Source organism: Podarcis raffonei, chromosome 12, assembly GCF_027172205.1.
Source record: "Podarcis raffonei isolate rPodRaf1 chromosome 12, rPodRaf1.pri, whole genome shotgun sequence".
Taxonomy (NCBI): domain Eukaryota; kingdom Metazoa; phylum Chordata; class Lepidosauria; order Squamata; family Lacertidae; genus Podarcis; species Podarcis raffonei.
The window spans coordinates 47482399-47510237 of record NC_070613.1 but is presented as its reverse complement, the minus strand read 5'-3'; the positions used below and the strand labels follow the sequence as shown (position 1 = coordinate 47510237).

The 27839-nt window shown below is 43.3% G+C and overlaps 1 protein-coding gene across 2 annotated transcripts; it reads right to left on the bottom strand.

The window, feature by feature from the left end:
- Positions 1-40: 40 nt before the first annotated feature.
- SLC6A20 (solute carrier family 6 member 20) lies at positions 41-27285 on the bottom strand. Of its 2 annotated transcripts, none has more exons than XM_053409833.1 (11): positions 26908-27285; positions 14455-14595; positions 12399-12490; positions 9247-9474; positions 8842-8952; positions 6456-6697; positions 5734-5896; positions 3904-4108; positions 3319-3478; positions 2915-3080; positions 41-1541 (listed from the first exon to the last, which is right to left on the bottom strand). In XM_053409833.1, exons 2-11 carry the CDS (start codon positions 14567-14569, stop codon positions 1413-1415), a joined length of 1611 nt encoding a protein of 536 aa, XP_053265808.1. In that variant the 5' UTR covers positions 14570-14595; positions 26908-27285; the 3' UTR covers positions 41-1412. The 2 variants fall into 2 exon arrangements, with proteins under 2 accessions (XP_053265808.1, XP_053265807.1); XM_053409832.1 differs by lacking the exon at positions 26908-27285 and adding an exon at positions 23487-24436.
- Between the last annotated feature and the right edge of the window lie 554 nt (positions 27286-27839).

Genomic DNA, 27839 nt, shown 5'->3' with positions numbered 1-27839 from the left:
GTTGTGTCAGTTAAGGTCAAGTTATATACTTCAATCTTACTGGAATTTTGATTATACATGCCTTTGTAACCTCTAGTACTGTTCAACCCAAACTTTAATTTCCTTAAATTGGTATATACTAAAATTTATTCAAAATTCCCATAAAGATATGGAATGTGCTCATTGTGGTGTAGTCCTTATTCCCGCCACATATTCTGTTATAACGAAAGACCTTGCATTTTTTGTGTTTTCAACGTTGCTTGAAATTACATACACCTTCAGTTTCAACTAATATTTTGAGTATATTTCTTTTAAGTTTTTGCCTGGAAGAATGGATGTAGGCTGTTAAATATTAAATCAGCATTTACATACACTGGTGATTTTAATTGAAAGGAGTTTGGCATAGAAACTGCATTATTAATGGAAAAACCTATAACTTCCGGGAACTTCTAAATTTCACACCAATAGCTTTTTGAATACGAAGTACTTTTTCAGCCTTGCTGATAAATACATAGATGATCTATGCGTAACCTACAAGCATTTGTTAGAAGCCTGAGAACATCCACTTTTGTTTTTAAAAATGTTCAGCTTTTACTCTTTTAGAGATTAAAACTTTGTCAACACTTGATCATGGTTCAGGAAAAGAAATTCAGTAAAAAGAACACCTGACTTTTTAAATCTCTTGTGGCTTGTCTGGACTCATGTTTATCCTATGGTTGAAGGTAATGTTAAAAATATTGAATAATGTGGCACTATGTGCTACTGAGAACATTAATGCACACATTACCTTGCTATAACTAAAATGTCCAGTCTTGAGTTCCCCAGCTCATGAAACAGCTCCAGCGTAGCTCTTCCTTACTTTTAACAGCCCAACCCCACTCTACTTTAAGGCATCTTTAGAAAAGTGGGGAAATTCAGTTGGGTGATACATCTTGGAAACTGCTCTTTACATTGCATATAAACAATGCTAGCTGATTACTGAGCTTATATCGCTTCTAAAGAAGCCTTCAAGCACCTACTAAAATATAGATCCCATGAATAATACAAATAACATGGTCACACTGCATTATACATGGAAAAATTATTTGTGCACGTTGCAGCTTTCTTGCAGTGCAACCCTTTCTTCCTGTACTTCAGATGGAGTAGGAATACACTTCTACTAAAGTGAAGATTGCTCAGAAGAAGGCAGAGTGAATTGATCAATATATACTGTGCACATTCCAAGGTGTTTGTAAGCCACCATGTTGCGTTCATACCCCTCAGAGACAATCTTAAATCTTCCATCTGCTATAGGACAGTTCTCTTGACCATTCATTGGTAAGACAGTAGTAAAATTCTGCATGCTTGTTAATGGTTGCAAGTTATTGCTGTTGTAGTCTTCAAGGTGGTTTGCAAAGGTTGCAGCTGTTGATGACGTTCTCATAAGTCCAGAACTAAGGATTTGTTCTTTTCATTATAAAAGTCACTAATGCTCCCAGTGGTATGCACAAAGTGGAGGCTGCGACAAGCAGCCCAATAACTGCTAGGGCCCCACTTGGATAATCTTTTGTAACCAGCTGACCCTGCAAGAGAGAGAGGACCAGATGTAAAACAAAAGTCTATTAATGCAGATGTGTGCTACTGTGCAAATTTAGAATTAGTGGGAGGCACTTTTTTCAGAGCTTGCCCTGCATTGCTTTCAAAGTGAGCACCTCATCTTTGATGCTTCCTAGCAGAAATACTTAAAACTGAAATTCGGACTGCTACAGGGCTATGTACCGCAAGGCCTTTCAGTGAGCAGAGGGCATGTAAAGTTTCATCTGACCACTGCATTTGAAAAACAACAACTTGATAATGACCACTGTTCTCTAATATGCAACATGTCAAACAGCTAATGCTTCTGTAACATACGTTTCGTATGTACAGCTGTGTTCTGATTTTTTAAAACTAAAACTTAAAAATTACATTTCTGTAGAGATGTTGCAACAAATTACATATTAACTTCAAAAACTTGATTTGGTTAATATCTCATGACAAACCTAGTTTGTCTTAAACTATGGTTCAGTCCTGAACATGTCTTCTTGCCCATGCTGTGCAGGTCTTCTTGCATCTTCTCTCCTCCTCCCTCACAGAGACAGCTCAGACAAAAAGTATGGCTTGTTATTTATTCCTAACCAGTACTGATTTTTCATTGAAAGAAATGAATCCTGATCCAGGTTTGGTTAACTTGACAAGCCATAGCATGGCTTGTTTGAATCACATGGGAGGATGGAAAGTTGCGCAGATTGGCTTAATCATGTTCATGATTAAGCCAATGACATGCAAACCAGCTCTGTCAAATTATAGCTTTGCTCTTTTTGTAAAACTTCAGATGGAGATTTAAATTGTAATCATTGAACCCGAACATATGTATGCTGTGAATTGTTTCAGCGGGGGGGGGGGGGGGAACGACCTTCAAATTGTATTTTATTCTACATGTTCAGCTGCTTTGAAGCTTACTGGGCCTGTTTTTATCAATGCTCAAAGTGGCTGTGGTGTAAGCCATTCCAGAACCCTGGCTGCTAATATATCTTTTCTTGAAGAGGACATGAAAACAGCTGCGGTATGGTCTAAAGATAGCTAGAACACTGCTTTCTGTAGATTGTGATTATTTAACTTGACAAGTATTCAGCATGTGTCTCATACTCATACTTTGGGTCTAATAGGGTGATTAAAACTTAACATGACTAAAGCCTATTGAGACCTATTATAAAGGGTAGTTTTCTAACCTTGTTAATACCGTAAGAAACCATTTTGAAATTCTGATTATTTAACACTTGCCATGAAATTTATACCCTAAACAGTGTTAAATGCAGCAGTTGATTTTTTTTAAAGTCACCAATTAGAAGTGCCTTCCTCCCACCTCCTACCTGTACTTCTAGCTACGAGTGGGTAAAAATTGCAATGAGTAAAATACCTCTGTTGCATCCCAGGCTTGGTATTGCAATGTCCCTGTTCTGATGTAGTCTGTGATGTAAAATATAAAGAGGCTTACAATCAACACAGGACTAACGAAAGCCCACATAATCTTCCAGTACCAACTTGGTTTATGTCCGCTCATCACAGAAAGGTCTTTAGAAAATCTGTCAAAGAAAGAAAACCATACACATAATTGGTTCATTTTTTTAACGATACATTGTTTTGGATCGAAATTGCAACTGCCAAAGAGAACCAAGTTCTGTGGTGAAGATTGTTGAAATAATGTAGAAGGAATATGGTTCTGGTGTGCACAAAGTGTTGCACAGGTTTGAGGTAACAGCTGCTGAGTCTCCTGGATAAGTTATGGCAATAAAATGTGATGGGATGTTCCCAAGTTCTTACCTTCTGAGTCCATATACGTAACAGACAGCCATGGTTTCCACCAGCACTATAAGTAGCAAGGAGAGAGTAGCTGCATAGTCATTGAAGATATCAAACCAGTAGTTGCCAGCTTCCAGGGTGAATGCTAGGCCAACTAAAAAGTTGATGAGGCATACAACTCCTGTAAGAAAAACATAGTTTGAGTTTAGGCTGTAAATTAAATAAGGCATGGATTTGTGCTTTTGAGATCAGCTAATTTTAGGCTGACTTTACTGCAGCACAGTCGCTTGTTCATAGGCCTAATTTTACATTCCCTCATTAGGACCAAGTGGCCATTTCTGCTACTGAGTCAGGCACATGCTAGTCTTCAGATTCAAGCTGCGTACAGTATGAATTTTAGCATCTCTCGCTGCTTTTGAAGGGAATCTGATATACAGTACTGTACTTGGGCACTCCCAATCCCTTCTGAAAGCACAACAGGGAACGGTGCCAAAGGTAAAGCCATAGCTGCAAAGGAACATTGTTCTTTTGCAACTGCAGAGTTACCTTTCCATCACCTTGGTTGACTCCCTTGAAGTCCATTGGGTGCACTTAAGTGGTAATCACCTGATATCATCTCTCTAGGCACATGGGAGGTAATGAACTTGCTGTCAGTCAAAGGAGTAAGAATGGCTGCTGTGTTCCCCAGCATGCTGCCTATTCCCAACATCAGCAGCATAAAGAAATACAGCACTGAGTACAGCTGCGAGACTTCCATGTTCTTTATTGCTTCAGAGTACACTATGAATGCCAGTCCGGTACCCTGAACAGCCTGTTGGAGAGAGAAAACAGAAAATAACCAGACTTGCGGGGAATGCATTGCCATGCAGAAAACAAATGGCGCACCACAAAAAGGGAGCATATAATTCCTTGCTGTGTCAACCACTGCTTTCCGTCATTCCCATCAATGACTTGTACACAAGTTCATCGCAAATCAAGATTTCTGAAGCTCTGGCCATGCGGGTAATAGGTACAGGAGTAGACAGATGGGTATCGCATTGAGAGAGATCCAGCTATCCATCCCAGTTGGGGAGATTTTGTGTCATTTCACCACACTTGTTTCAGTTACAATAGCTTCCAATTCACTTCCAGGTTTGTCATTCGCTCTAAATGCAGAACATCAGCTTGCTTCCATATGTGCAACTCTGACAACGACACATTCCAGTGCAAATTTGGTGGCAAGTTAGCCCCAACTGCAACCAGTCGAACTTAACTACTTAGGCATACAACACATACCTTGTTAACCATTGATTTCTATGGAACTGAGTTGCCACTAAGTGTTGGATAACTCCTATCCAGTCCTGTTACATGTGCAGCCCGATAATGGGAATCCCTTGCATTGTCATTCAACAGGCCTTTGAACATTATGACATGTAAGCAAAATAGCTGTGTAGGTTGTTGCTAAACAAAAATGGCTTGGCACTTCTGCGGTCAGCACTCGCAGCTGTAGGAACATTTGCTGCAGCTAGGTCCCAGGTTGTCATATGTGGAAGAATCTATGGGCAGATTTTTAAGCTATTGCTTCAACGGGCAGCAAAATTAAATGGTGCATGCCATACACAATTTTCACCAGAGGCTCGCTCTGTGTGTGTGTGTGTAATATTTATGTCCTTCATTTCTTCCACAGAATGAAAGAAGGCATACGTAGATTTCCTAGGTATTCATTTTTATTTGTTACATTTGCATCTTTCCTCCAAACACCTCAAGGTGGCATGTATGTTCCACCTTGTGAAGTAGGCTACCCTGAGAAGTGACAGGCCACCCAATGAACATTTTGCCTAAGTGAGGATTTGAACTCCAGACTCCTGTCCAGACCTGGTGTGGCATTTGCCCGTTCGTTTGAAAATGTGTGTACAGAGGGGAGGGAGGGCTAAAATGTAGACCAATAGGAAAGTCAGAGGCGGAGCCTACATGTTTATAAAAGGGCTTAGCCGAGGTTTGGGTGTGGGTAGTTGGTTGGTTTTAGTGGGTTGGTTGGTTTGGAAAAGCAGTTGGCAGGCAGTTGGAAATAGAGAGACAGTTAGTGCAGTTGGTTCTTGTGTGAGGGGAGGTAGAAGTGACAGAGACAGGATAAAATAAGACTAAGAAGGTAAAGAGTAACAACGTTTGGAATGCAGTTAAAGTTTGTGTTTGCAATAAACTACACTCTTCTTTGTTAACTTGAGAACCTGACTGAGACTAAGTGATTTACCGGGGAGGATCTGGTTGGTGGCAGCAGATTAGTGGTGTACAGGTCAATAGTCTGTGAGACGACTGGGGGCTCCATACGAATGCCACACCTGGTTCCACACTAACCACTACACCATTCAAGCACTGACCACAAGGTTCTTTCATTGTGTCCCTCAGTTCTCAAAATATGTACCGAGTCAAACTATTTTTTTAAAAGTTGCAGCTCACTGTGTCTAATTCTGCTTCCAAACTGCAGTTCTTAATCTGTGGCAACAGTTCTGCATATTCACTGGGGTGAGTGGATGCCAGGAAATTCTTCATATCTTCAAGATTTTCCATTGTTAATGATCCTTCTTCCAGGTCGAAAAAATTTGTCAGCATCAATATCACCCTGCACAATAGAATGAAATACAGTTATTTTAAATAAAGCAACAATATTTTGAACAACAACATATTAATATTTTCCAATAGTATTTTCTGGCAGATGGGGGAAATAGGCTTTTTTTAAAAAAGTGCATTTTAAGAAACACAAATTTTGAAGGAAATGTGATACTAGTTGAAACCAGATACTTCCTAAATTAATTTTAAAGACACTGGGGCCAGATCTGAACTGAGACTAATAAATTGTAAAGCAACTATCAATTGAGTGGTGTCTAAGCAGGCAATTGTTTCTGTTAGCACCGTTATTATAACATTTACTAAACAGTGTAACTGAAAGATCTTCTGCATGGGATCCTGAACCATCTGAGGGCTTTCCCATCACCCCCCCAGTCAGACAAAACTCAAAAACCATATGGGATGAACCCATTCACAAAAAAGATTTCAGATGAATGCCAGTCATGTCTAGTAACTGTTGAAAATCCTGGAGTAAAAAAACTAAAAATGTGTTGACTACAATGCATTTTCAGGTACAAATAAAAGAAGGTAATTGAATTAGACTCCACACTTACTTGCTCACGCACTTTTCATAGTTGAAAGTTGCCTTAAAGCCATAAATGGAGAAAGTCACAATACTGGCAAATATCGAGGTGGTGCTGTTTATCAATGAAACGATGATGGCATGTCGTTCACAGTTGTTTTTTGGATCATTGTAGCTGGCAAATGCTATCAAGCTGCCAAAACCAAGTCCAAGGGAGAAAAAGATCTGAGTAGCTGCATTAATCCAGGTTTTGGGATTTGCTAGTTGCTCTAGCTGCAAGTCATAAACCAAGAAGATGAACTGTGTAGCATTTTTAGACTTTTATTCATCTTACTAAGATGCCTGCAAGGTGGAACGTTATGACACAAGGTGGAATGGAGAAAGATTCCATCCTATCCAGTTATATCCTGTTACTTTTATGTATTACCGTATTTTTCGCTCTATAACACGCACCCGACCATAACACGCACATAGTTTTTAGAGGAGGAAAACAAGAAAAAAAAATATTCTAAACGAAACAGTGGATGTATGATTTTTGTGGTTCATTCTGTGGCCACAGACATGTGATCTGACGGTAAGTTTGGGGTAGCCCAATGCAAAAATCCTGAGGATCCATGCTTTGTAACCATGTTTTTGCACCACCGCGGCCCCAGGTAACAGTGGGTGCATGATTTTTTTGGTGCAAGCTGTAGCCATGGACATGCTATGTGATCTGCTGGTGAATTTGGGGTGACCCGTGTAAGCGGCTCCTCTCCTCTCCCGCTTTGCTCCTTTAAAGAAGCAGGCTCTCTGTCCCTCTCTCCTCCCCACTCAGCGGCTCTTCTCCTGCTTTGCTGTTTCAAAGCGAGCCACGGAGGAGGGAAGGAAGGGGAACCATGGATCCTCTGCTCACGACTGCAGCAGATCCCCCCGCCATCTGTAGGCATTCGCACCATAACATGCACAGACATTTCCCCTTACTCTCTAGGAGGAAAAAAGTGAGTGTTATGGTGCAAAAAATACGGTATGTGTTATGATCAGGCAACACCTCTGGTGAATCAGACACGCCTTCCATTTTCTCAGTGTTTCCAGCCAAGACACATAGCCAAACAACCATTAACATAAGTCCAATTGAAAATGTTTGCTGCAAATGGGCCAAGGAAAATCAATTGCTAAAATGTGTTTAACTCCACCTGAAGTAAAAAGAGAACTATTACAGCTAACGTACAGAAGAAAATGGGGAAGGAATCTAATGAAATGCAAGCTAACAATGCAACAAACTGAATGGGAATGGTTGATCAAATTTGTCCCAGCAGCATTAATTGGTGCTGATCTTTCTCCCTCTTCGTTTTCACACCTTTTCCTATTATTTCTGTTTCATAAGCAAATTATAAAAAATAATGAAACAAACAATGCCATTTGAATGGTGATGAATGCCATCAATAGTGATGAAACAAACAATGCCATTTGAATTTGCTTTTAAGCAGAAAAGCAGAGATTGTTTGAGCGTAAAAAAAGAAAGAAATCAGTTCTTTAAATATAAGGCCTGTTGGTATGCTGGGTTCAATGGGACTTACTGCAAAGTAAGGTTAAGATTGCAGCCATAAGGCCAGTATAATTAGGCTGGTCCCAGATATCTGAGCATGGTGGGCAGTAAACAGTCCAGATCTGTAAACTTTCCTGAGGACCTTTTTGCTTCTGCCATTACCAATCAATAATATTTAATACAAATCAGTTGTCATAGAGCCAATGTTATGTTTTCCAGGTGATGTAGGACTTTAGCTCTCATCAGAGAGGTAGGACTGGAGCAGTTTTAGTCCCAAAACATCTGGAAGCCACCAGATTGGATCTCCCTGTTGTATAATCTTTTGTAATTAATGTTACTCTGATTCTAATTTTCATGTCAACAGAGCTGCCTCTGACTTACACCAAGGAGAGGTTATGTGTCGTGCTACCAGTTGCATAAGTTTCCCTGTGTGCATTTATCTTTCAAGAGAATTATATTTCAAAGTGTAACACAAAGCTAATCTCCAATAGATGTCAAATAGCTGATCTCATGTATCTGGAGTAACGGAATTAATTACTATAATAACAAAATACAATACAATATAGATAAAAGTGGAGTTGCCTGTATTACTATCTAGCTTGTGTTCTGTATAGATCAGGGTTTCCCCAAACTTAGGTCTCTAGCTGTTTTTGGACTACAATGCCCATCATCCCTGACCACTGCTCCTGCTAGCTTGGGATGATGGGCGTTGTAGTCCGAAAACAGCTGGAGACCCAAGTTTGAGAAACCCTGTTGTAGATCATATTCACATGTACACTGTTGTATTCGGGCTCTTGGTAGGCCTAAACTTCCATGGTGAAAATACACATTTGTGAAGAACCTGCCTCAGTTTGTATAAACATTTGTCTATAGCCATTTAGGGCATAGGTACCTTGGGTGTAAACATGTAGGTCAGCCCATTCGCAGCTCCATGGAGAGTTAAGCCTCTGATTAAGTATATGATGAGGACTACATAAGGCAGAGTAGCCGTCACGTAAACAACCTGCAAATGAACAACAAAAGGCTTCATTTAGTAGAGCTGTGTGACACACTTAAGCTTTAGACTTTAGGGGTGCTCACGTTACATTCAACAAGTACACAATCTGTGTATCCATGTACTGTACACAAATACACTCATATAGAGTCACATCTCGCCAGCTGAAAAGCAATGTTTTTTCATCTGAGGGGAATTAAACCCAAAGCTAGTTTGAAAGGTTTTTTTACAGATGCTTCTCTTCCATCACTTTTTACTCAGTAAAGCTTATTTCTTCAAGAATAGCAGCAATAATCCTCTTACCTTGCCTGTGTGTTCTGTTCCTCTTAGAATACACAGATAGACCACCAGCCAAGCCAGGACCAGACAGGCTGCCTGCTCCCACTGGATGTTCCCACTCTCCTCGATGGATGGAGAGATGTTGAGGGTTTTTCGGTACCAAAAATACTGCGTGGGTGTTGCCTTCTCGCACTCTTCCACGTAATCCGTGTGGTTAAGATTGAGTGGACAGTTTGCCCACGGCAAAGGATCCTTTGGATGTGAAGCAGACATTATTCTGTACATTTAATTTCCCAAGTACCATGAGTCAGATCATGAAAAGGTCAGGTCACTGATGGGGAAGGTGGTGCTGGACTAAAGTTCTCAGCCTGCATGGCCAGCAATCAGGGATTATGGGAACTGTAGTCCAAAAACTTCTGACGGGCAACAGTTTCCCTGCCTGTGGGTTAAAAAGGTAAAGGTACCCCTGCCCGTACGGGCCAGTCTTGACAGACTCTGGGGTTGTGCGCCCATCTCACTCAAGAGGCCGGGGGCCAGCGCTGTCCACAGACACTTCCGGGTCACGTGGCCAGTGTGACATCGCTGCTCTGGCGAGCCAGAGCCGCACACGGAAACGCCGTTTACCTTCCCGCTGGTAAGCGGTCCCTATTTATCTACTTGCACCCAGGGGTGCTTTCGAACTGCTAGGTTGGCAGACGCTGGGACCGAGCAGCGGGAGCGCACCCCACCGCGGGGATTCGAACCGCCGACCTTTCGATTGGCAAGCCCTAGGCGCTGAGGCTTTTACCCACAGTGCCACCCGCGTCCCTCTGCCTGTGGGTTAAGGTGGCATAAAACTTTGTGCAACGCTCCACAGCAATGTGAGGTTATTGTGGGGAGCGGAGCATTAAACCATAAATCTCTTTTCTCATTGAGCAAACTTCCTGTAATGCAGTTTTCCAATATAATTATGAAAGACAGGATGAGTGACATGTTTTATAATATGTTCTAATAGTGTTTGAACTATAACATGAGTAAGATGCCATTCGATACTAGATCAACTTCTGATGGTGCAGGAAAATGTCAGCTTTTCAGGCAAACTAGCCTTCTTAAGGAAATGGAAAGCAAACTAACCTGCAACTAGTTCAATTAGACAGTGGCCTAATCAGCTCTTTGAAATCTCCAGCTCTTTCTGACTCTTAAAGGTAAAGGTAAAGGTACCCTTGCCCGTACGGGCCAGTCGTGACCGACTCTGGGGTTGCATGCTCATCTCGCTTAAGAGGCCGGGAGCCAGTGCTGTCCGAAGACACTTCCGGGTCACGTGGCCAGCGTGACGAAGCTGCTCTGGCGAGCCAGCACCAGCGCAGTGCACAGAAATGCCGTTTACATTCCCGCTATAAAGCGGTACCTATTTATCTACTTGCACTTAGGGGTGCTTTCGAACTGCTAGGTGGGCAGGAGCTGGGACCGAACGACGGGAGCTCACCCCGCCGCGGGGATTTGAACCGCCGACCATACGATCGGCAAGTTCTAGGCACTGAGGTTTTACCCACAGCGCCACCCGCGTTTGAAATCTCCAGCTCTTTCTGACTTTTACATTCATACAAAACCACATCTTCCCAAAATAACCACCTCCTTTACTTTAAACTCTGGGGTTAAACTCTGTCATCCTTGTTATTTGTATTAGCGATAGAAGCACTCCTTCACAACATCAGAAAGGATGAAAACATAAGGGGGAGAAAATTGGGGAGAAAGTCTATAAAGTTAGAGCATTTGCTGATGATTTGATAGTAACAACCCAAGACCCGAAGCAAAGTTTACCAGCTGCTGTAGATTTAATTAGAAAATATGGGGAAATAATGGGGCTGAAAATAAACTACCAAAAAACTAAATTATTGAGGAAAAAACCTCACAATGGAAGAGAAAAAAGAACTTAAATAAAAAATAAACTCTGGAGTCAAGCTGACTGGCAATGTATTCCTATTTCCTATACAGTGGTACCTTGGTTTTAGAACAGCTTAGTTTATGAACAGCTTGGAAATAGAACGCTGCAAACCTGGAAGTAGGTGTTCTGGTTTGTGAACTTTGCCTTGGAAGCTGAACTTGTTCCGCTTCCTGTTGAGTGTGTTCCATTTATAAATTGAGGCCCCCACTGCTAATCAGAGGCTTCCTGTTGAGTCTGTCGGCTGTGGAGTCCCTAGCACCCACACAAGGTGCGAGGTGATATTTGGAGCTTTTGCTATTTTTTCATTTTTGTTTGTGTGGCTTTTTCGCTTTTTTTACTGACTTGTTCTTCGTTTTATGGGACTGAATTGTGACTGTGACTTGTGACTTCGTTTTTGTGACTTGTTTTTGTGTCTGTGTGGAACCCAGTTCAGCTACTGATTGATTGATTATGTGACTGCAGAAATGCACGTAAGAAAAAAACAACTAAGTTTGATTTTTATCATCTGCAATACTGTCTTATTTATTTTATAATACAGTCCATTGATTATTGCTTTCATTTTATGGATCAATGGTTTCGTTAGATAGTAAAACTCATGTTAAATTGCTGTTTTAGGGGTTGTTTTTAAAAGTCTGGAACGGATTAATCCATTTTGCATTACTTTCTATGGGAAAGCACGCCTCGGTTTTAGAACGCTTTGGTTTTGGAAAAGGCTTCCGGAACGGATTAAGTCTGGGAACCTAGGTACCATTGTATTATTGCTATGCATTTCTGGTACACAGAGCAAATTGTAAAAGTATAGCATCAACTCAGATGTCTTCTAGGTGTCAATAGATGCCTCTGCTGCCCGGGTGATTGAAGCACCAATGTCAAAAGCAAATCGACTGCTGGCTTGGACATTGCTGTTGTACATTATTGTACCATGAAATTTCCAAGTTCAGTGACACTGTGCAACTAGACTGCCTCAGGAACATCATAAAACGTGCTCCTTATCATACGAGCAAAATCCAATGTGTGATTCCAGGATAAATAATCTGAGAACACTTTAACTCCACGATTGCCCCCAATTAGAAAAGCTTTTACAAGAAGATGCATCGATATTCTGCCCTGCTGATCATAAAATGGGTTTCGTTTTCAGCCAAGGCTTCTGCAATGACAGCTGCCAGACAGATTGGCTGAATTTTCGCAATCCTGGAGGGGAGGGAAACCACTGTGTGTAGCACTCTACTGCTGAAAGCATTTTCTTACCCACCTGAAATGAATGGAAGAGGTACCAGAATGCCCAGGCGTTTATAACGTTGTAGTACATAGAGAGGAAAAATGAAACGACGACACTGGCAATTCCTAAAAATAAAAGGAAAACAAGAGAGCTATGGAAATGGGCATCATTTCTGCAGCTATATCTTCCTGCATCAGAACCAACTAATTAACCTAAGGAAGGTCCACACATATTACACTATGTCCTCACATAATCTCATCTAGGTTTAAATTTTACTCTCCAACATTTATCTCATGAAAATAGGGACATCCTATTCTACATCAGGAAGGATGCTCAGGAACATAGCAGAGTTTAAATCCTATGGAACTCAGTGGGACTTAGTTCTGAGTAAAAATGCTTAGGATTGCAGTGCAAGGGCTGCACAGTCTTGACCCAGTTACCTGGGAGTAAGCACCATTGAATACAGTGGGATTTACTTCTCAGTAGACCGTGTCAGGCTCCATTTACAATAAAGGAATAAACACTCCACACGCATTTCCTAAGAAATGGCTGACTGCTGAAGCATTGCACTTAAAGAATTTGAAGTGGATTGGTGACGTTTCCCCCCATCAGAGAGAATCTATGTGTTTCAAAAGCAGGGTGTGAATGTGACACACTGTACTGCAAGTGAATCAAACATACTTTTTCTGTCTTTCAATTTTAGAGACATGGAAGCTTAAAACACTGCTTCCGATCTCTAATATAGGTGGTTTTGAAAGAATCATATGCATATTTAGTTTTCTTTCACCAGAGGGGGTAAATGGCACCAACACAGGGTGAACTGAGTAGAAGGGGGGAAATCAATATTCTTAAAAACATTCTGGTCTCTCAATATTCTTTTTTTTTAATGTATTTTTATTAAAGATTTTCTTGGTTTACAAAAGTATGTGCAATGTCTCTCTCTTTTTCAAGTAACATTTTTTACAGATCAGTTTCATTTCTTGAGACGTTAGGAAGAAAAGGGGGGAAGAGGTGGAGGGGGAAAAGGTGGGTGGGCGTGGGGTGGGGTGGCGATGTTTCTATTTTACTTAATATATGTGGGGGTTTGTGTCAGCGTTGCTTGTGCAGGTTCTCTGCTATTCACTTGTGTTTCTTTGGTGATGAGAGAGGTGGGATTGGCCTAGGGTGTGGTTGTTCATTTGTGGTTGTCTGTGGTGATCTTTGTTTTCGTGTGTGAGTGGGGTGGGTGGGTGTTTTGGATCAGGTTAGCCATATTGATTTGTATGTTGTTGGTGGATTCTTGTCATTGTCTTGTTGGGCTGTGTATGTGATAAAGGGGAGCCATACCGGGGTGAAGGTGTCTTCTTCTATTAGTCCCCGTGTCAGTTTCAGTTTATTGGTTAATTTTTCTAGTAGGGCTGTTTCCCATACTATTTGGTACCATTGGTCCATGCTTACTCCTGACAGGTCTCTCCAGTGTCTGGTTATGGTGTTTCTGGCTGCTGAAAGTAGGTGGGTTATGAGTTCTTTGTGGTGTAAATGGGCATTATTGTCTTGGAAGATGTTTAGTAGGGCCAATTCTGGGGTGATTTCTAATGCTTGCTTAGTTATTTTACATATTTCTTGTATGGCTGTTGTCCAGAATAGTTGGATTTTAGGGCACTCCCACTGCATGTGGAGGTATGTGCCTGTGGAGGTGCACCCTCTCCAGCATTTTGGTGAGGTTCCTGGGCGTATTAGCACTAGTTTTCTTGGTGTTAGGTACCACCTGTAGATGAGTTTCAGAGTGAGTTCTTTTCTTTTCGTTGATACAGATTTAAAGGGGGGGTTAGACCACATTCTGGTCCATTGAATGGGGTTAATATCATAGCCTATGTCATCCTCCCATTGTTTTTTTGATTTGTGGGATTTTGGAGTAGTATATTGTGGATACCATCCCTTTACCGTGTCCCTTTGTTGTTAGGAGGTCTCTCAATATTCTTTTAAAAGATCTGACAAGTTGTGTGCATGTCATGAAGAGGTCGTCTTTGTAGCACATCAAATAAGCAATAATAATTTAACAGGGGGATAGGAAAAATAGTTGCATAGATTTTAAAAAACAACAACGCACCAACCCCACAAAGGTAAGGACTTATCGCTTTCCATGCCCCAATGCTCCCTTGTCGCATGTGCTGTCCCACTGCCAACTCCAGGTACAATAGGGGCATGCCTTCCACAATTAACATGATCAGGTAGGGGATTAGAAATCCACCTGTAAGAGGAACAAAAGGTTATATTTATTAAACAAATGGGTTTCAGAATGTGCTCACAAATATTTTAATTAGCGGTGCTTGCGATACAACCAGACACGTCTAATATATCGCACCAGTCGTTTTGTACACTTTCACATTCCCGCCACATTTAAAATAATAATTTGTTATTATTATTATTATTATTATTATTATTATTATTATTATTATTTTATTTATTTATACTCCACCCATCTGGCTGGGTTTCCCCAGCCACTCTGGGCGGCTTCCAATCAAGTGTTAAAAACAATACAGCATTAAATATTAAAAACTTCCCTAAACAGGGCTGCCTTCAGATGTCTTTTAAAGAGAAGAAGCTCCCTTATGCTTTCACCACCCCCAGAATAAACTGCTTTCTGGTTTAAAACCCAGACAAAGGGTCTTACCACACTATATAGAGAGGAATACAGGAATACTGAACATAAATGGAAGGAAATGCAAAGAAGCGATTTCATCCAAACCATTGCTGCATTAGTAACATAACGTGTGAGGGTATACACACTCCAAATGAACAAAATTCCAATTCCTACTATATTTCAGGTCCCATGCGATTATAACATTAAAGTGCAATCTGATACATGGAAACCCTAATGAGTTTTATGGGACTTATTCCTAGGAAAATGACTCTAACCTAAGTTGTGTAAGTTTATGTAAGAATTGGTGTCTGAATTGCTTTTTCTTTTCTTTTCTCATCTCATTTTTCTTTTGTCTGTTAGATTATAAGTCTATGGATAAGGCTTGTTTATTAAAGGTATTATTATTTTGAACAGAGCCTCAGAAATTTTAGGCGATGATGATATCTCTCACAGCCTGTTTTGGTCGCTAATGCCAGAATCATTTCCTGTAAACAAATTTGTACTCCAGATGTGATTATGGAAAATCTTTCACACAGCCCAGACTTGTGACTGTTAAAGGATAACTAATTGCTTTAAAAAGCATTAAAATTTAACCAATGGAAGAGAAAAAAGATCAAGAGTACGGTGGCATTTAGAAGTCAACTAAAACTTCCAAAGGAAGTTTCTCCTTTAAATCAATGGATCTGACTTGTAGGGATGGGCCAACCTGTCATTTTCAGTTTCCAGTCCTAAATTCATTTAACCAGATTTCCCACATCAGTTTGTGATGTAAATTCACTGGCACTTCAGTGCAAATTTATCCTGATAGGCTCACGTTCACATGCAATTTTGCTCAATATACTGTGCAACTTTTTTTTTGCAAAGCAATTTCCCCCCAATATAATGTATGTTATTTTCAGCCGTAGTTTCATGTATATGCATGCTTCACCCTGGCATATCCAGTTTTGTACACATTACTGGGCTGGAGAATTGCATTGCAAAATTTAGAGAGGTGTGAATTTCGAAGACCAGCAATGTTTCACTTCTTTTTTTCCCCTTCAATTTTTTTTATAAATTTACCAAATTTATAACAAACAGATAAGAAAAAGAAAAACAAACAAACCAACAAACATTTATCCTGATTATAATAATTCCACTTTTGTTAACATTGTTAGGTGACTTCTTCAAATCCCCCTGGCTGAGTTTCCATATAAATCATTGTAACAGTTTTCCAAAACTATTTTCCCATAAAATTTACTTGGTCAATTAACATCAGTGTTTCGCTTCCTGTATTGTTCTGGAAAGTATAAATTAGGTGGGTTTGCCTGAAGTGATAGGCAAACTCACCAGGTGTATGGTTTCCTACATTTTACGGGGAGAACTCACCACAGAGATGCCATTTTGAACAACACTCCCACAGCATAGCTAACATGCAGCATAACCTCTCAGAAAACCTCTAGTCCAAGCTTTCTGTGTTTGACTTGGAGTCACCATGTCTGACCAAAAAAACAAAACAAAACAGGGTTGTGGTTCTTTTTGCTGGGTGGGAGGTTGTATAAAAAGGTTTCCCCAGTTTTCTTTTCAGAGCAGGCCAAAGTATTTCTGTAAATATCTATTATTTGGTGTTTAATCTCCAGCATTAACATTCCTTGAAGCGGGGGGGATTGTTGAGCAATAGAAATGAATGCAATCTGCATAGCAGCCGACGGAGAAAGTGAGGTGAATGCTCAGCCATAATCCGTTTTATTTCAGGGAATTAATATTTGCACTGCTTGTGCCTTTTTATTAACAGCCCCTTTGTTTAAAACTTAGGTAACTTCTTCCTTGCAAAGGGAATTCTCAGGCGTCTAAGAGCCTCGGCATTGCAGCAGAGCCCTTTTATAACTGCAGGAGCCTAAAAGAACGAACTAAGAATTTGGAGAGGGTTATCAGCTTCAAAACTTTGGAGATCAGCGACGGGTTATGCTCAGCCTCTCTTGTTAAAAAGAAATCATGGACCCTCTCCCCATCTGGACTTGGATTACAGAGCTAGGAGAGGAGGCTAACCTTCGCACCATACTGCTTTCCCAATGCAAATTGAAGCTGAAGCTGCTGTTTGCCCCAGTCAGGAAAGCTTTCAGGTAGGAAAGACCAGAAGCTGTTTCGGACCATCTAGTTCAGTCTACACCAGTGTTTCGCAAAGTTGGGTCTCCAACTGCTTTTGGACTACAATTCCCATCATCCCTGATCACTGGTCTGGCTGGATAGGGATGATGGGAGTTGTAGTCCAAAAGGAGCTGAAGACCCAAGTTTGGGAAACACTGGTCAACCCTGATTGGCAATGGCTCTCCAGGGATTCAGGCAGAGGTTTCTTCCAACCCTACCTGGGAGTTATGATAGCCATCTTCAAATAATCTGGAGGGCTGTCAAATAGAAGATGGAACAAGCTTGTTTTCTCCTGCTCCAGAGTCTAGGACCAACAGCTTCAAATTATAAGAAAGGAGATTCCAACTAAACATCAGGAAGAACTTTCTGACAGTAAGGCTTTGATAGTGGAATGGTCTCCCTCAGAAGGTGGTGGATTCCCTTTCCTTGGAGGTTTTTAATCAGAGCTGCATGACCACCTGTCATGGATGCTTTAGTTGAGATTCCTGCATTGCAGGGGCCTGGACTAGATGACCCTTGGGGTCCCTTCCAACTACAATTCTATTATTCTACTTGGTATCCTAGGGATTAAACCTGGGATGTTCTGCATGCAAGACAGATACTCTGTCACCGAGACACAACCCCATCTGTGGGTCCTTTTAGCCCAGAGTCATTTAAGGCTTTATTGGTAAAAACTAGCACTTTGAATTGGGCCCCAGAACTATTTGGTAGCCAGTGCAGTTGGGCCAGAATCAGTGTAATATGTTCAAACCATCTTGCCCTGATGAGCAACCTGGCCGCTGAGTTCTGCACCAGCTGAAGTTTCTGAACCATCTTCAGAGGCAGCCCCATAGTAATCTAACCTTGAGGTTACCAGAGCATAGATGACAGAAGTTAGGCTATCCCTGTACAGACAGAGGAGCACCTGGACCTCCAACTGAAGCTGATGGAAGGCACTCCATACCACTGAGGCCCCATGAGCCTCAAGCAACAGCAAAGGATCCACACGCTGTACCTGCTCCTTCAGAGGGAATGTAACCCCATCAAGAGCAGGTCACCTCCCAGCCATCTGGTCTAGGGAACTACCTACTAACAGTGCCCCAGTCTTATCTGGATTGAGCTTCAGTTTGTTGGCCCTCATCCAGTCCATTACTGAGGCAAGACAATGGTCTAGCACTTCCACTGCCTCACCTGCAGTTGTAAAAGAGAAGTCAAGTTGTGTGTCATCAGCATATTGCTGACAACATACTCCAAAACTCTGGAATAATAATAAAAAATTATTATTTATACCCCGCCCATCTGGCTGGGTTTCCCCAGCCACTCTGGGAGGCTTCCAACAGAATATTAAAATACAATAGTCTATTAAACATTAAAAGCTTCCCTAAACAGGGCTGCCTTCTGATGTCTTCTAAAAGTCTGGTAGTTGTTTTTCTCTTTGACATCTGGTGGGAGAGCGTTCCACTACCAAGAAGGCCCTCTGTCTGGTTCCCTGTAACCTCACTTCTCACAGGAAGGGAACCGCCAGAAGGCTCTCGGCGCTGGATCTCAGTGTCTGGGCTGAACAATGGGGGTGGAGATGCTCCTTTAGTTATACTGGACCTCAGTGGTTTTGTGTAGATGTTAAATAGCATAGGGGTTAAAATTGAGCCCTGAGGAACTCCACATTGAAGGCTTCACGGGGCTGAAAAGTACTCCCCAAGCATCACCCTCTGGGAAGGACCGTCCAAGTAGGACAGGAACCACCGCAAAGTGGTGCCACCCGCCTGTCACTCGGACAGCTGCTCCAGAAGGATACCATGCTTGATTGTATCAAAAGCCACTGAGAGGTTGCAGAGAATTAAGGGACACATTTTCCTTGTCCATCTCCTGAAAAAGGCCTTTATACAGGGTGACCAAAGCAGTTTCTGGGCCAAAACTGGGCCTAAACCCTGATAGAAATGCATCTAGAAAATCAGTTTCCTCCAAGAGCACCTGGATCTGCTCCACTATTGCCGTACCCTGACTTTGTAAGGCAACGTACAGAACAAATGGCTGTTATGACACCTCAGTCTGGTGTTGCAGGGCTGCCTTCAGATGGGCAAATCTGTCCTGATTTATAATTTTTCCAGTTCTAAGCTCCATTCTCAACATTTCTGCAACAGTTTGCATTTAAAAAAACCCCAAAGTCCTAATGAAAACTCACCAGCAGTTTAGCAAATACTTTTGTATGCAATTTTGCCTGATACACAATTATTTGCAAGCAATACCCCCAATGTAATGATTTGCTATGTTATTTTCATGAACATATACAATTAATAATAATAATAATAATAATAATAATTTATTATTTATGCCCCGCCCATCTGGCTGGGCCTCCCCAGCCACTCTGGGCGGCTTCCGTAAAAACCAAAAATACAGTAAAATATCACACGTTAAAAACTTCCCTGAACAGGGCTGCCTTAAGATGTCTTCTGAATGTCAGGTAGTTGTTTATCGCTTTGACATCTGCTGGAAGGGCATTCCACAGGGCGGGCGCCACTACTGAGAAGGCCCTCTGCCTGGTTCCCTGTAGCTTTGCTTCTTGCAATGAGGGAACCGCCAGAAGGCCCTCGGCGCTGGACCTCAGCGTCCGGGCAGAATGATGGGGGTGGAGACGCTCCTTCAGGTATACTGGACCGAGGCCGTTTAGGGCTTTAAAGGTCAGCACCAACACTTTGAATTGTGCTCGGAAACGTACTGGGAGCCAATGTAGGTCTTTCAAGACCGGTGTTATATGGTCTCGGCGGCCGCTCCCAGTCACCAGTCTAGCTGCCGCATTCTGGATTAGTTGTAGTTTCCGAGTCACCTTCAAAGGTAGCCTCACGTAGAGTGCATTGCAGTAGTCCAAGCGGGAGATAACCAGAGCATGCACCACTCTGGAGAGGCAGTCCGCAGGCAGATAGGGTCTCAGCCTACGTACCAATTTTTGAAATGCACAGTTTAAATGCAAATCGTGTAGGTTTGCATTAAAACCCAAAGTGAACTGAATTTCCCCCTCGTCCCTTGGACCTGCACACAGCAGGATGCATCGCATCTCCAACAACATGTTTGGTATTTTTTCTTCCTTGCAGAGTACAAGTTGGATGCCTTTGAAGCTTTGCTTCAGCAGGTCAGGGCTGTGATCTGGTGTGCTTGGAGTACTGGGCTGGAGAGGATGGCTGTGTTGGCCCAGCAAAGATATAGCTCACCCCCAGCATCCGTGGAAAACAAAACCTCCTGGTGGGATGTTATAACTTGATGCAATCCAGATCACAAGAGTGGATGAAGCAATCACTCAAAGCTGACACAAGATGTCACAGTCCACCAAGAGACACTGTTTAAGGGCAATCTATACTAGTGGGAATGTTGTCTCTGAATGCAGGTGGAAGATGCATTGCTCTCCTTGTCATCACATACCCTCCAACATTTCTCCAATGAAAATAGGGACACCCTATTCATTAATAATAATGATGATGATGATGATACTGCTTATACCCTGCCCATCTGATTGGGTTGCCCCAGCCACTCTGGGCGGCTTCCAACATATATAAAAACATAAAGGTAAAGGTAAAGAGACCCCTGAACATTAGGTCCAGTCGTGACCGACTCTGGGGCTGCGGTGCTCGTCTCGCTTTATTGGCCGATGGAGCCGGCGTACAGCTTCCGGATCATGTGGCCAGCATGACTAAGCCGCTTCTGGCGAACCAGAGCAGCGCACGGAAACGCCGTTTACCTTCCCACCGGAGCAGTACCTATTTATCTACTTGTACTTTGATGTGCTTTCAAACTGCTAGGTTGGCAGGAGCAGGGAACGAGCAATGGGAGCTCACCCCGTTGCGGGGATTCGAACCGCCAACCTTCTGATCAGCAAGTCCTAGGCTCAGTGGTTTAACCCACAGTGCCACCCGTGTCCCATATATATATATATATATATATATATATATATATATATATACACAGAGAGACACATAATAAAACATTAGAAAATAAAAACATAATAAAACATTTAAAAACTTCCCTATACAGGGCTGCCTTCAGATGTCTTCTAAAGGTTGTATAGTTACTTTTCTCCTTGGCTCGGGGGTCACATAACTCCATACCCTCCAACATTTCTCTGTTCAAACTCTGTTCAAACTACTAAGGAAAAGTGGGATATTCTGGGATCAAATCAGAAGCTGGGATGGCTCCTGTAAATCCAGAGCTGCCCCTGGAAAATAGGGGCAATTGGAGGGTCTGTCATCATTCCAAACTATATATTAAAGGTTTCCAGCATACAGCCATATTCACTGAAATTCAACAATAACAAAAGAATCAAAACTCAGGATACAGACAGGAGCAAGTGATTCTCAGGGCGAAATGATTCATGATCTTGACACAGCCCATTTTTTTTTGCTTGGATCAGGGACAGTGGGGGAGTGGACTTTCATGCTGTTTTCCCCTCAGTGCACTCCAACAGAAGAAACCAACACAGGTGCTTGCTGCTCTTATTGGGCAGTTCAGAGCAGCAATGTCAAGTGAAAAGGTTAACTATTCCTCCTGTGGTGTCACAGCTTTGTTCAAAATGGAGACCCCAATGGATGTCTTAAAGCAGTGATGAGGAATCTCACACTGGGGGGGGGGAGCACAAAGGTGGTCCTCCAGGCCAATGTACCCCTCAGGACTCTCCCCAGGCCATGCCCCCTCTTGGTTGGTCCTGCTTTGCATCCTCATTGAGTGTTTTTGCCTGGCTGGAATATACCATTGGACAGAGAGAGGGGCATCTTAGTGTGTGTAGAACTACCCTACCGTACAAAGGCAAAATTCGCATTCATTGTTTGGCCCATTTTTGCCTCTGATGGCCCACCAGAAATCTTCCCAGAAGGAAATGCTGCCCTTGAAGTGAAAATGGGTCATCGTCCCCTCCCCACTTTGAAGTAAAAAAAAAAGTCAGTTCTGATCATAGCTCTCATACAATCATCATACATGGTTTGGCCCTCAGCAGTTTCCCCCATGTTAGTATGACTGACTGCTATTCTATCCTGTGTAAAAGTCCTGCATTTGGGGACATCTGTCCACAACCTAAGACAGTACAGCTCAGCGATGCCCCTTCTCCTTCATAACCTTCAGGACCGGATTTGGTGGCCTGCAGGGGAAGGAAGCAATGCAGAATGGGATGAACAGAAAGGCCTACAGAGAAGGGGCATGAGAACCACACTTGATAAGTTTCACAGGCCTTTCTCTAGTCATGTATAGAACGAGTGATTGGCTTCCATCCCTTGTTCGTCATAAATAACGGGATTCTGCTGCAATGTGTCTTCTTGTTCCCTATGTCAGGGACCACCAACTTTCTGGGGCATATGCAGACCAGATAAATTGGGCACTGGGCACACATTGCAACCGCAGTCTAGGTTCTCCCCCTGCCTGCAACTAGTCTTGAAAAACTGTATTTTTGCTTCCCCTCCGCCCCAAGTTGTGTGTGTGAGAGGGAGACACACAGAGAGATATTCTGGGAGAGGACAGCTGGGATGGCAGTAGAACTTTATTCCAAGTCTAATTGTCAGGGGAGAAGGGGGCTCCAGGTGCAACCCCTCAAATTGCCACTCCTTTGATGAAACTAGGCTATTACAGTGGTACCTCGGGTTCTTAACCTGAAACTGTTCTTAACCTGAGGTACCACTTTAGCTAATGGGGCCTCCCGCTGCTGCCATGCCACCGCTGCGTGATTTCTGTTCTCATCCTGAAGCAAAGTTATTAACCCGAGGTATTATTTCTGGGTTAGAGGAGTCTGTAACCTGAAACGTCTGTAACCTGAAGTGTCTGTAACCTGAGGTACCACTGTATATTGACGCCAACAGATGGGTTTCTGTCAATCCTAATTTCTGTGGCGAGTAGTTGATAGGTACAGGACTCCATAGATGCCAAGGAAGGCCTCTCTGGGCGCATGTGCCACACTAGGAACCCATGCGATGACATGCATCTGTAAGAAAGCGAAGTGGCTCTCCACTGGCATGTAAAAACCACCCATAACTTTAGGAGCATGCAGCTGTTCAGCTCACCTCAGTTAGGACAAGAGACTCTGTCAGAACTGATAGCATAACGAGAATATACCTCAGGCACCAGGTTAAAGTTTAAAGGAACAAAACCTTGACTACTGACTTACAGTTTTAAGTTCTACTCTGGAACTCAACTGAGGACGGAAAGAGCATGTGGATAGGAGAGCTGGTGAACATCAGAGGATGCTGAGACCTTTGGCTATTGCTCTTGACCCACCTTAAAACATAACATCTTATTTCTTTCTCAACCTGGGGAATCCTATCCAGCATCCAACACTATTCTGAAAAAGACAACCCGGCTTTGCAAGCCAGGGTGCTTGAACGCCGATTCTATGCTCAGAGTAAACTCCAGGAACTCACGCTTACCTCCTCCGTGCATCTGGCATAAATAGGGAAAGCGCCATACATTCCCTAGTCCCACTGCGTAAGAAATGCAGGCAAAGACAAACTGCAAGGGGTTGTCCCATAACGGCCGGGCTTTCTCCATTTCTGCTCTGTGGTGCTGGGTTGCGTACGGCGGAGCGTGCCTTTGCCTTCCCTCCTTCAGGTGCTCCTCAAGCCCTGCTGGAGACACACGCAAGCGCCTCCAACCAACTCCGAGGAGAACATGCTTGCCAATTGCCAGCCAAGCTTTTTAATTGCTAATCTTATTAACAGGCACTTTGTGAAGTGGGAATGCCAGTTAGGTAAATAGGGAGGCGGAAAGCAAGCTGTAAAAACCAGCAAATAATGTTTGGTTTTCAACTCAGCATTTCTGGGAAAGATCTGAAATGCGGTTGTTTGGTTTCACCCCATGCTGGTCTTAATGTCAAAAAACATTTGGGGTTGCACAGGATTACACTGTGACAGGCCCACAGGGCTTTGGGAACTATTTGCACCTGTCAACATCTTGTGTTTAATTATTTGTAGGGGGAAACATACCACACAGTATGGGTTTGGGTTACGGCGCTCGCCGCCTTCAAAACATTCCATTTAATTTGCAAATTACCTCACAGATGCCTGGGGTGGGGCAGGGGGAAAGGTTCTCCTCACATATCGAAAACAACCACGCGGGGCTTTTGCTCAGAAAAAGGATTATAAAATGGAAAACACAGGAGGCTAGATGGGGTAAATCACAGAAATATTTTTCACACATCACATTGTTCAACTTAGGTTAGGAGGACAAGCTGTTTCTGAATCAGCTTGGTTCTCCGAGATACTGAGGTAGATGCCATGTAAATCTCTTTGAAGGGAAAACTACAGTTACCATGATTCTTTGCGGGGGGAGATGCTGAATTTTTTAATGTATGTTGTGGGCACGACCAATGTTTACAGAGGAGTTTAAAGAAAGGATATTTTCCTTTCCAAACACAATTCAAAGTGTTGGTGTTGACCTTTAAAGCTCTAAACAGCCTCGGCCCAGTATACCTGAAGGAGTGTCTCCACCTCCATCGTTCAGCCTCCGAGGGCCTTCTGGCGGTTCCCTCACTGTGAGAAGCAAAGCTACAGGAAACCAGGCAGAGGCCCTTCTTGGTGGTGGCACCTGCCCTGTGGAACGCCCTCCCATCAGATGTCAAGGAAACAAACAACCACCTGACATTTAGAAGACACCTGAAGGCAGCCCTGTTTTTAATGTATGAATTTTAATGTATTTTTAATCTTTGTTGGAAGCCGCCCAGAGGGGCTGGGGAAACCCAGCCAGATGGGTAATTTATATCCCATCTATCACTGTGGTGAATGCTCTGGGACACGGGTGTCAAACACAAGGCCCGCGGGCCGAATCCGGCCCGCCAGACCTCGCCATGTGGCCCGTGTAGCCGCCGCCGGCCTTCACCTTTTATTCTCGGTTTTTGGTTTTTTTTTACACAAGAAAGCCACCTCTTCAGCGCATGCGTGGCAGCCTACAAAAGCCAGAGAACGTCTGCCCTCTAGCGGCGCCGGCCGTTCTACACAGGAAACCTCCACTTTACATGCATTCAGGAAACCTCCACTTTGAGGGTGACCAAACCACGGCCCTTTGAGGGTGACCAAACTGCTGATGCGGCCCCCGATGAATTTGAGTTTGACACCCCTGCTCTGGGACAATGATGTATGCTCGGTGGAGTACGTATCATGAACGTTTTGAGGCAGATTTGTGGCCTATTATCGTTAACATGCCCTCTTGGCTTTGAACCCTGGTCTCCCAGCACCTAGGTCCTAGTACCAGGTCCCAGTCCAGTGTTTCTCAAACTTGGGTCTTCAGCTGTTGTTGGAATACAACCACTGGTCCCGATAGCTAGGGGTGATGGGAGTTTTAGCCCAACATCTGGAGACCTAAGTTTGAGAAACACTGTCCTAGTCCAACACTCCAACACCACACCACATGCAGCAGGCTTGTTCATGTCTTTTGCAGGTGCAAACTATACTGACAGCAGAATCACATAACCATAAGCACAAATCATCACAAATGCACATGAATGACGGAGAGTGGGAAGTCTAGTCTTGCTGCTTCCAGGCAGCCTGTTTATTGAGGATTAATCCTGATTAGTTAGCACAAAGTTTGCAAGGAGCTTAGAAGACATCACCAATTCATTGAGCATTCATTCCGCTATGCTTGCAGGGAGGTTAGAAGATGTTGCAACCAGCAAATGTTCTCCCACACTCTCAGTGCATTCCCCCCTCACTTTCTTATCGCAAAAAGTTAATTTGGGGGGGGGGATGAGCAAAGCAAGAGGAACTTGTTTGTTGCACAAGGACTCCAAATCAACTTTAATTGTACAAACTGAACTTGTCAGCATGCAGTTGACTCCCACTGGAAAATAGTGACAGTCTGGAATTGCTCAAAGTCTGGTAAAGCAAATATCTGATATATTATCCTGAAGCAGAATAAAGAAATCACCCCAAGAGGGTCTGGCTTCTCCCATTGCCACAGCTGTGGATTCCAACAGAAATCAGGCATGGCTCTGTCTTCCAGATGCCCGGCCTGCAGCCTTGACAAGTTCCAACTTCTAGTTCACATAACCCAACTCTCGACTCTGACTTCCAAACAGCTGAGAAAGGATGGCCCACCTATTTGTCCTCTGGCACAGAACCACTGCCTTTGTGTTATGTACTGAGTTGAATAGGATCCAAACTGCAGCAGTCTGATTGGTCCTAGAACAATAGGATCCAAAAGGCAGCAGTCTGATTGGTCCTAGAACAATAGGATTCAGAATGCAGCAGTCTGATTGGTCCTAGAACAATGCAGCAGTATGATTGGTTGGCATGAACCACCCAATCATGCTCCAGATAGAAGTGAATCCACAACCTGATTGGCTTACAGTAGAATTCCAGAATTAGCCAATCATGTGCAGCCCATTGTGTAAATAATGTATATAAAGCAGATACTTTGAGGGGACTTTCATTCATCCCTCCTCACCACTATGAGCTGAATAAAGAGCATGAAATCACTTTGCGACTCTGAGTATATTCCACTTTGTTAACAACCCATAATTAAGCCATTACCTCACCAGGAAGCTAGCCTGGCTATTGTAGGAATTTGAACCCTTGCTTAGATTTTAACATTTCCTGGATCCAGGAAGGGTCTCAGCTTACAGCCTAACTGCTGCCGCCCCCCCAAGAAACTCACAAAATTTACTTATTTGGTTTATATTCTGCTTTTTGGCCCTGAGAGGCTCACAAAAGACTCTCGCTCACAGTAGAAATCACGTACAAGTCTGGTATCAGGATCAGAATATAGCCTCTGGAGGTCAAACTGCTGTGTTAGCAGCAAGTGACCTCTTTGGGGCACAAGCCTGGGCAGTGTGTGTGTCCTGAAACCCTGGCCTACCTGGTCACAAGTCTGTATGTCAAAGTCCAAAGACCAGGGCTCAATCCATAGATCTGAAGTCCAGTCCCATAGAGGTCCAGTTACATCCAAGTCGAGGTCCCCCAACATGGGTGTTAGAACAGACACAGCACCTCAGCTCTGCTTCCCTTTTACACTTTGCTTGCTGATTGCAGCATCTGGGCTTCATAAGGCCTGTGACCCTCACCTGTCCCAAACCTAATCCAGCAGAGGAATCACACACCTCCCAGATCTAGTGAGCCTCACCTGGTCAGCCAGGGAGCTGGGCTGTGGGCCCTTGGCTGCCTCAGTCTCCTGGAATGTCCCTCTCACTGCTCCCTACACCTGTGTTTGTGGAGACAGGGGTCCTTCTGGCCCTGGTGATGGGTCCTGCTACTCTGGTTCTTGTGTACTGACCCCATCCCCTCGCCATCCTCCATCACCCAGTGAATACTACTTTCCCTGTCTCCTGCTTGCCCCGGTGTGTCCCAGTCCCAACTACACCCCTCACCGGCATCCCTGTCGTCATGCCAGTTCATAACATCATGGGAATCCTGGGCTGCCCAGACAAGACCCCTTCTCTAAACCTCGCTGATGTGGTCTGAAGGAAAGCAGAGCAGTATGTTTGGCACCCGCTTGGCTGCAGGAGTTGCTGGAAGGAGACATAGAAGGTGCCATGCACCCGTCTTAAGGACTCCACTCCAGAGTTGTGCAGGGTTCGCTCCTTAGCCTTTTCTTCTCCCGAAGATATCCCACAAGGCAGTGGAAGTTTAGGATCAGAGCTTTCCTTCTCCTAAATGGTCTACCTTGCCAGGTGGACGAGCCCCATTTGTCCCTCACTTCCTTCCACAGTACGTACAGAAACTGCCTTCTTGACCGTTGGACGCACTACTAGTCTCATCTGCTCAATCTGCTGGAGCCTGTACCTAACTCTC

Excerpts from the sequence above, each read along its gene's own strand:
- SLC6A20 (XM_053409832.1), bottom strand. The coding sequence starts at position 23,607 with ATGGAGAAAGCCCGGCCGTTATGGGACAACCCCTTGCAGTTTGTCTTT. Across the intron at positions 12,491-14,454 it reads TCCTTACCTTTGTGGGGTTG|GAATTGCCAGTGTCGTCGTT; the intron begins GTGCGTTGTTGT and ends TTTTATTTTTAG. Across the intron at positions 5,897-6,455 it reads TATGAAAAGTGCGTGAGCAA|GGTGATATTGATGCTGACAA; the intron begins GTAAGTGTGGAG and ends TCTATTGTGCAG.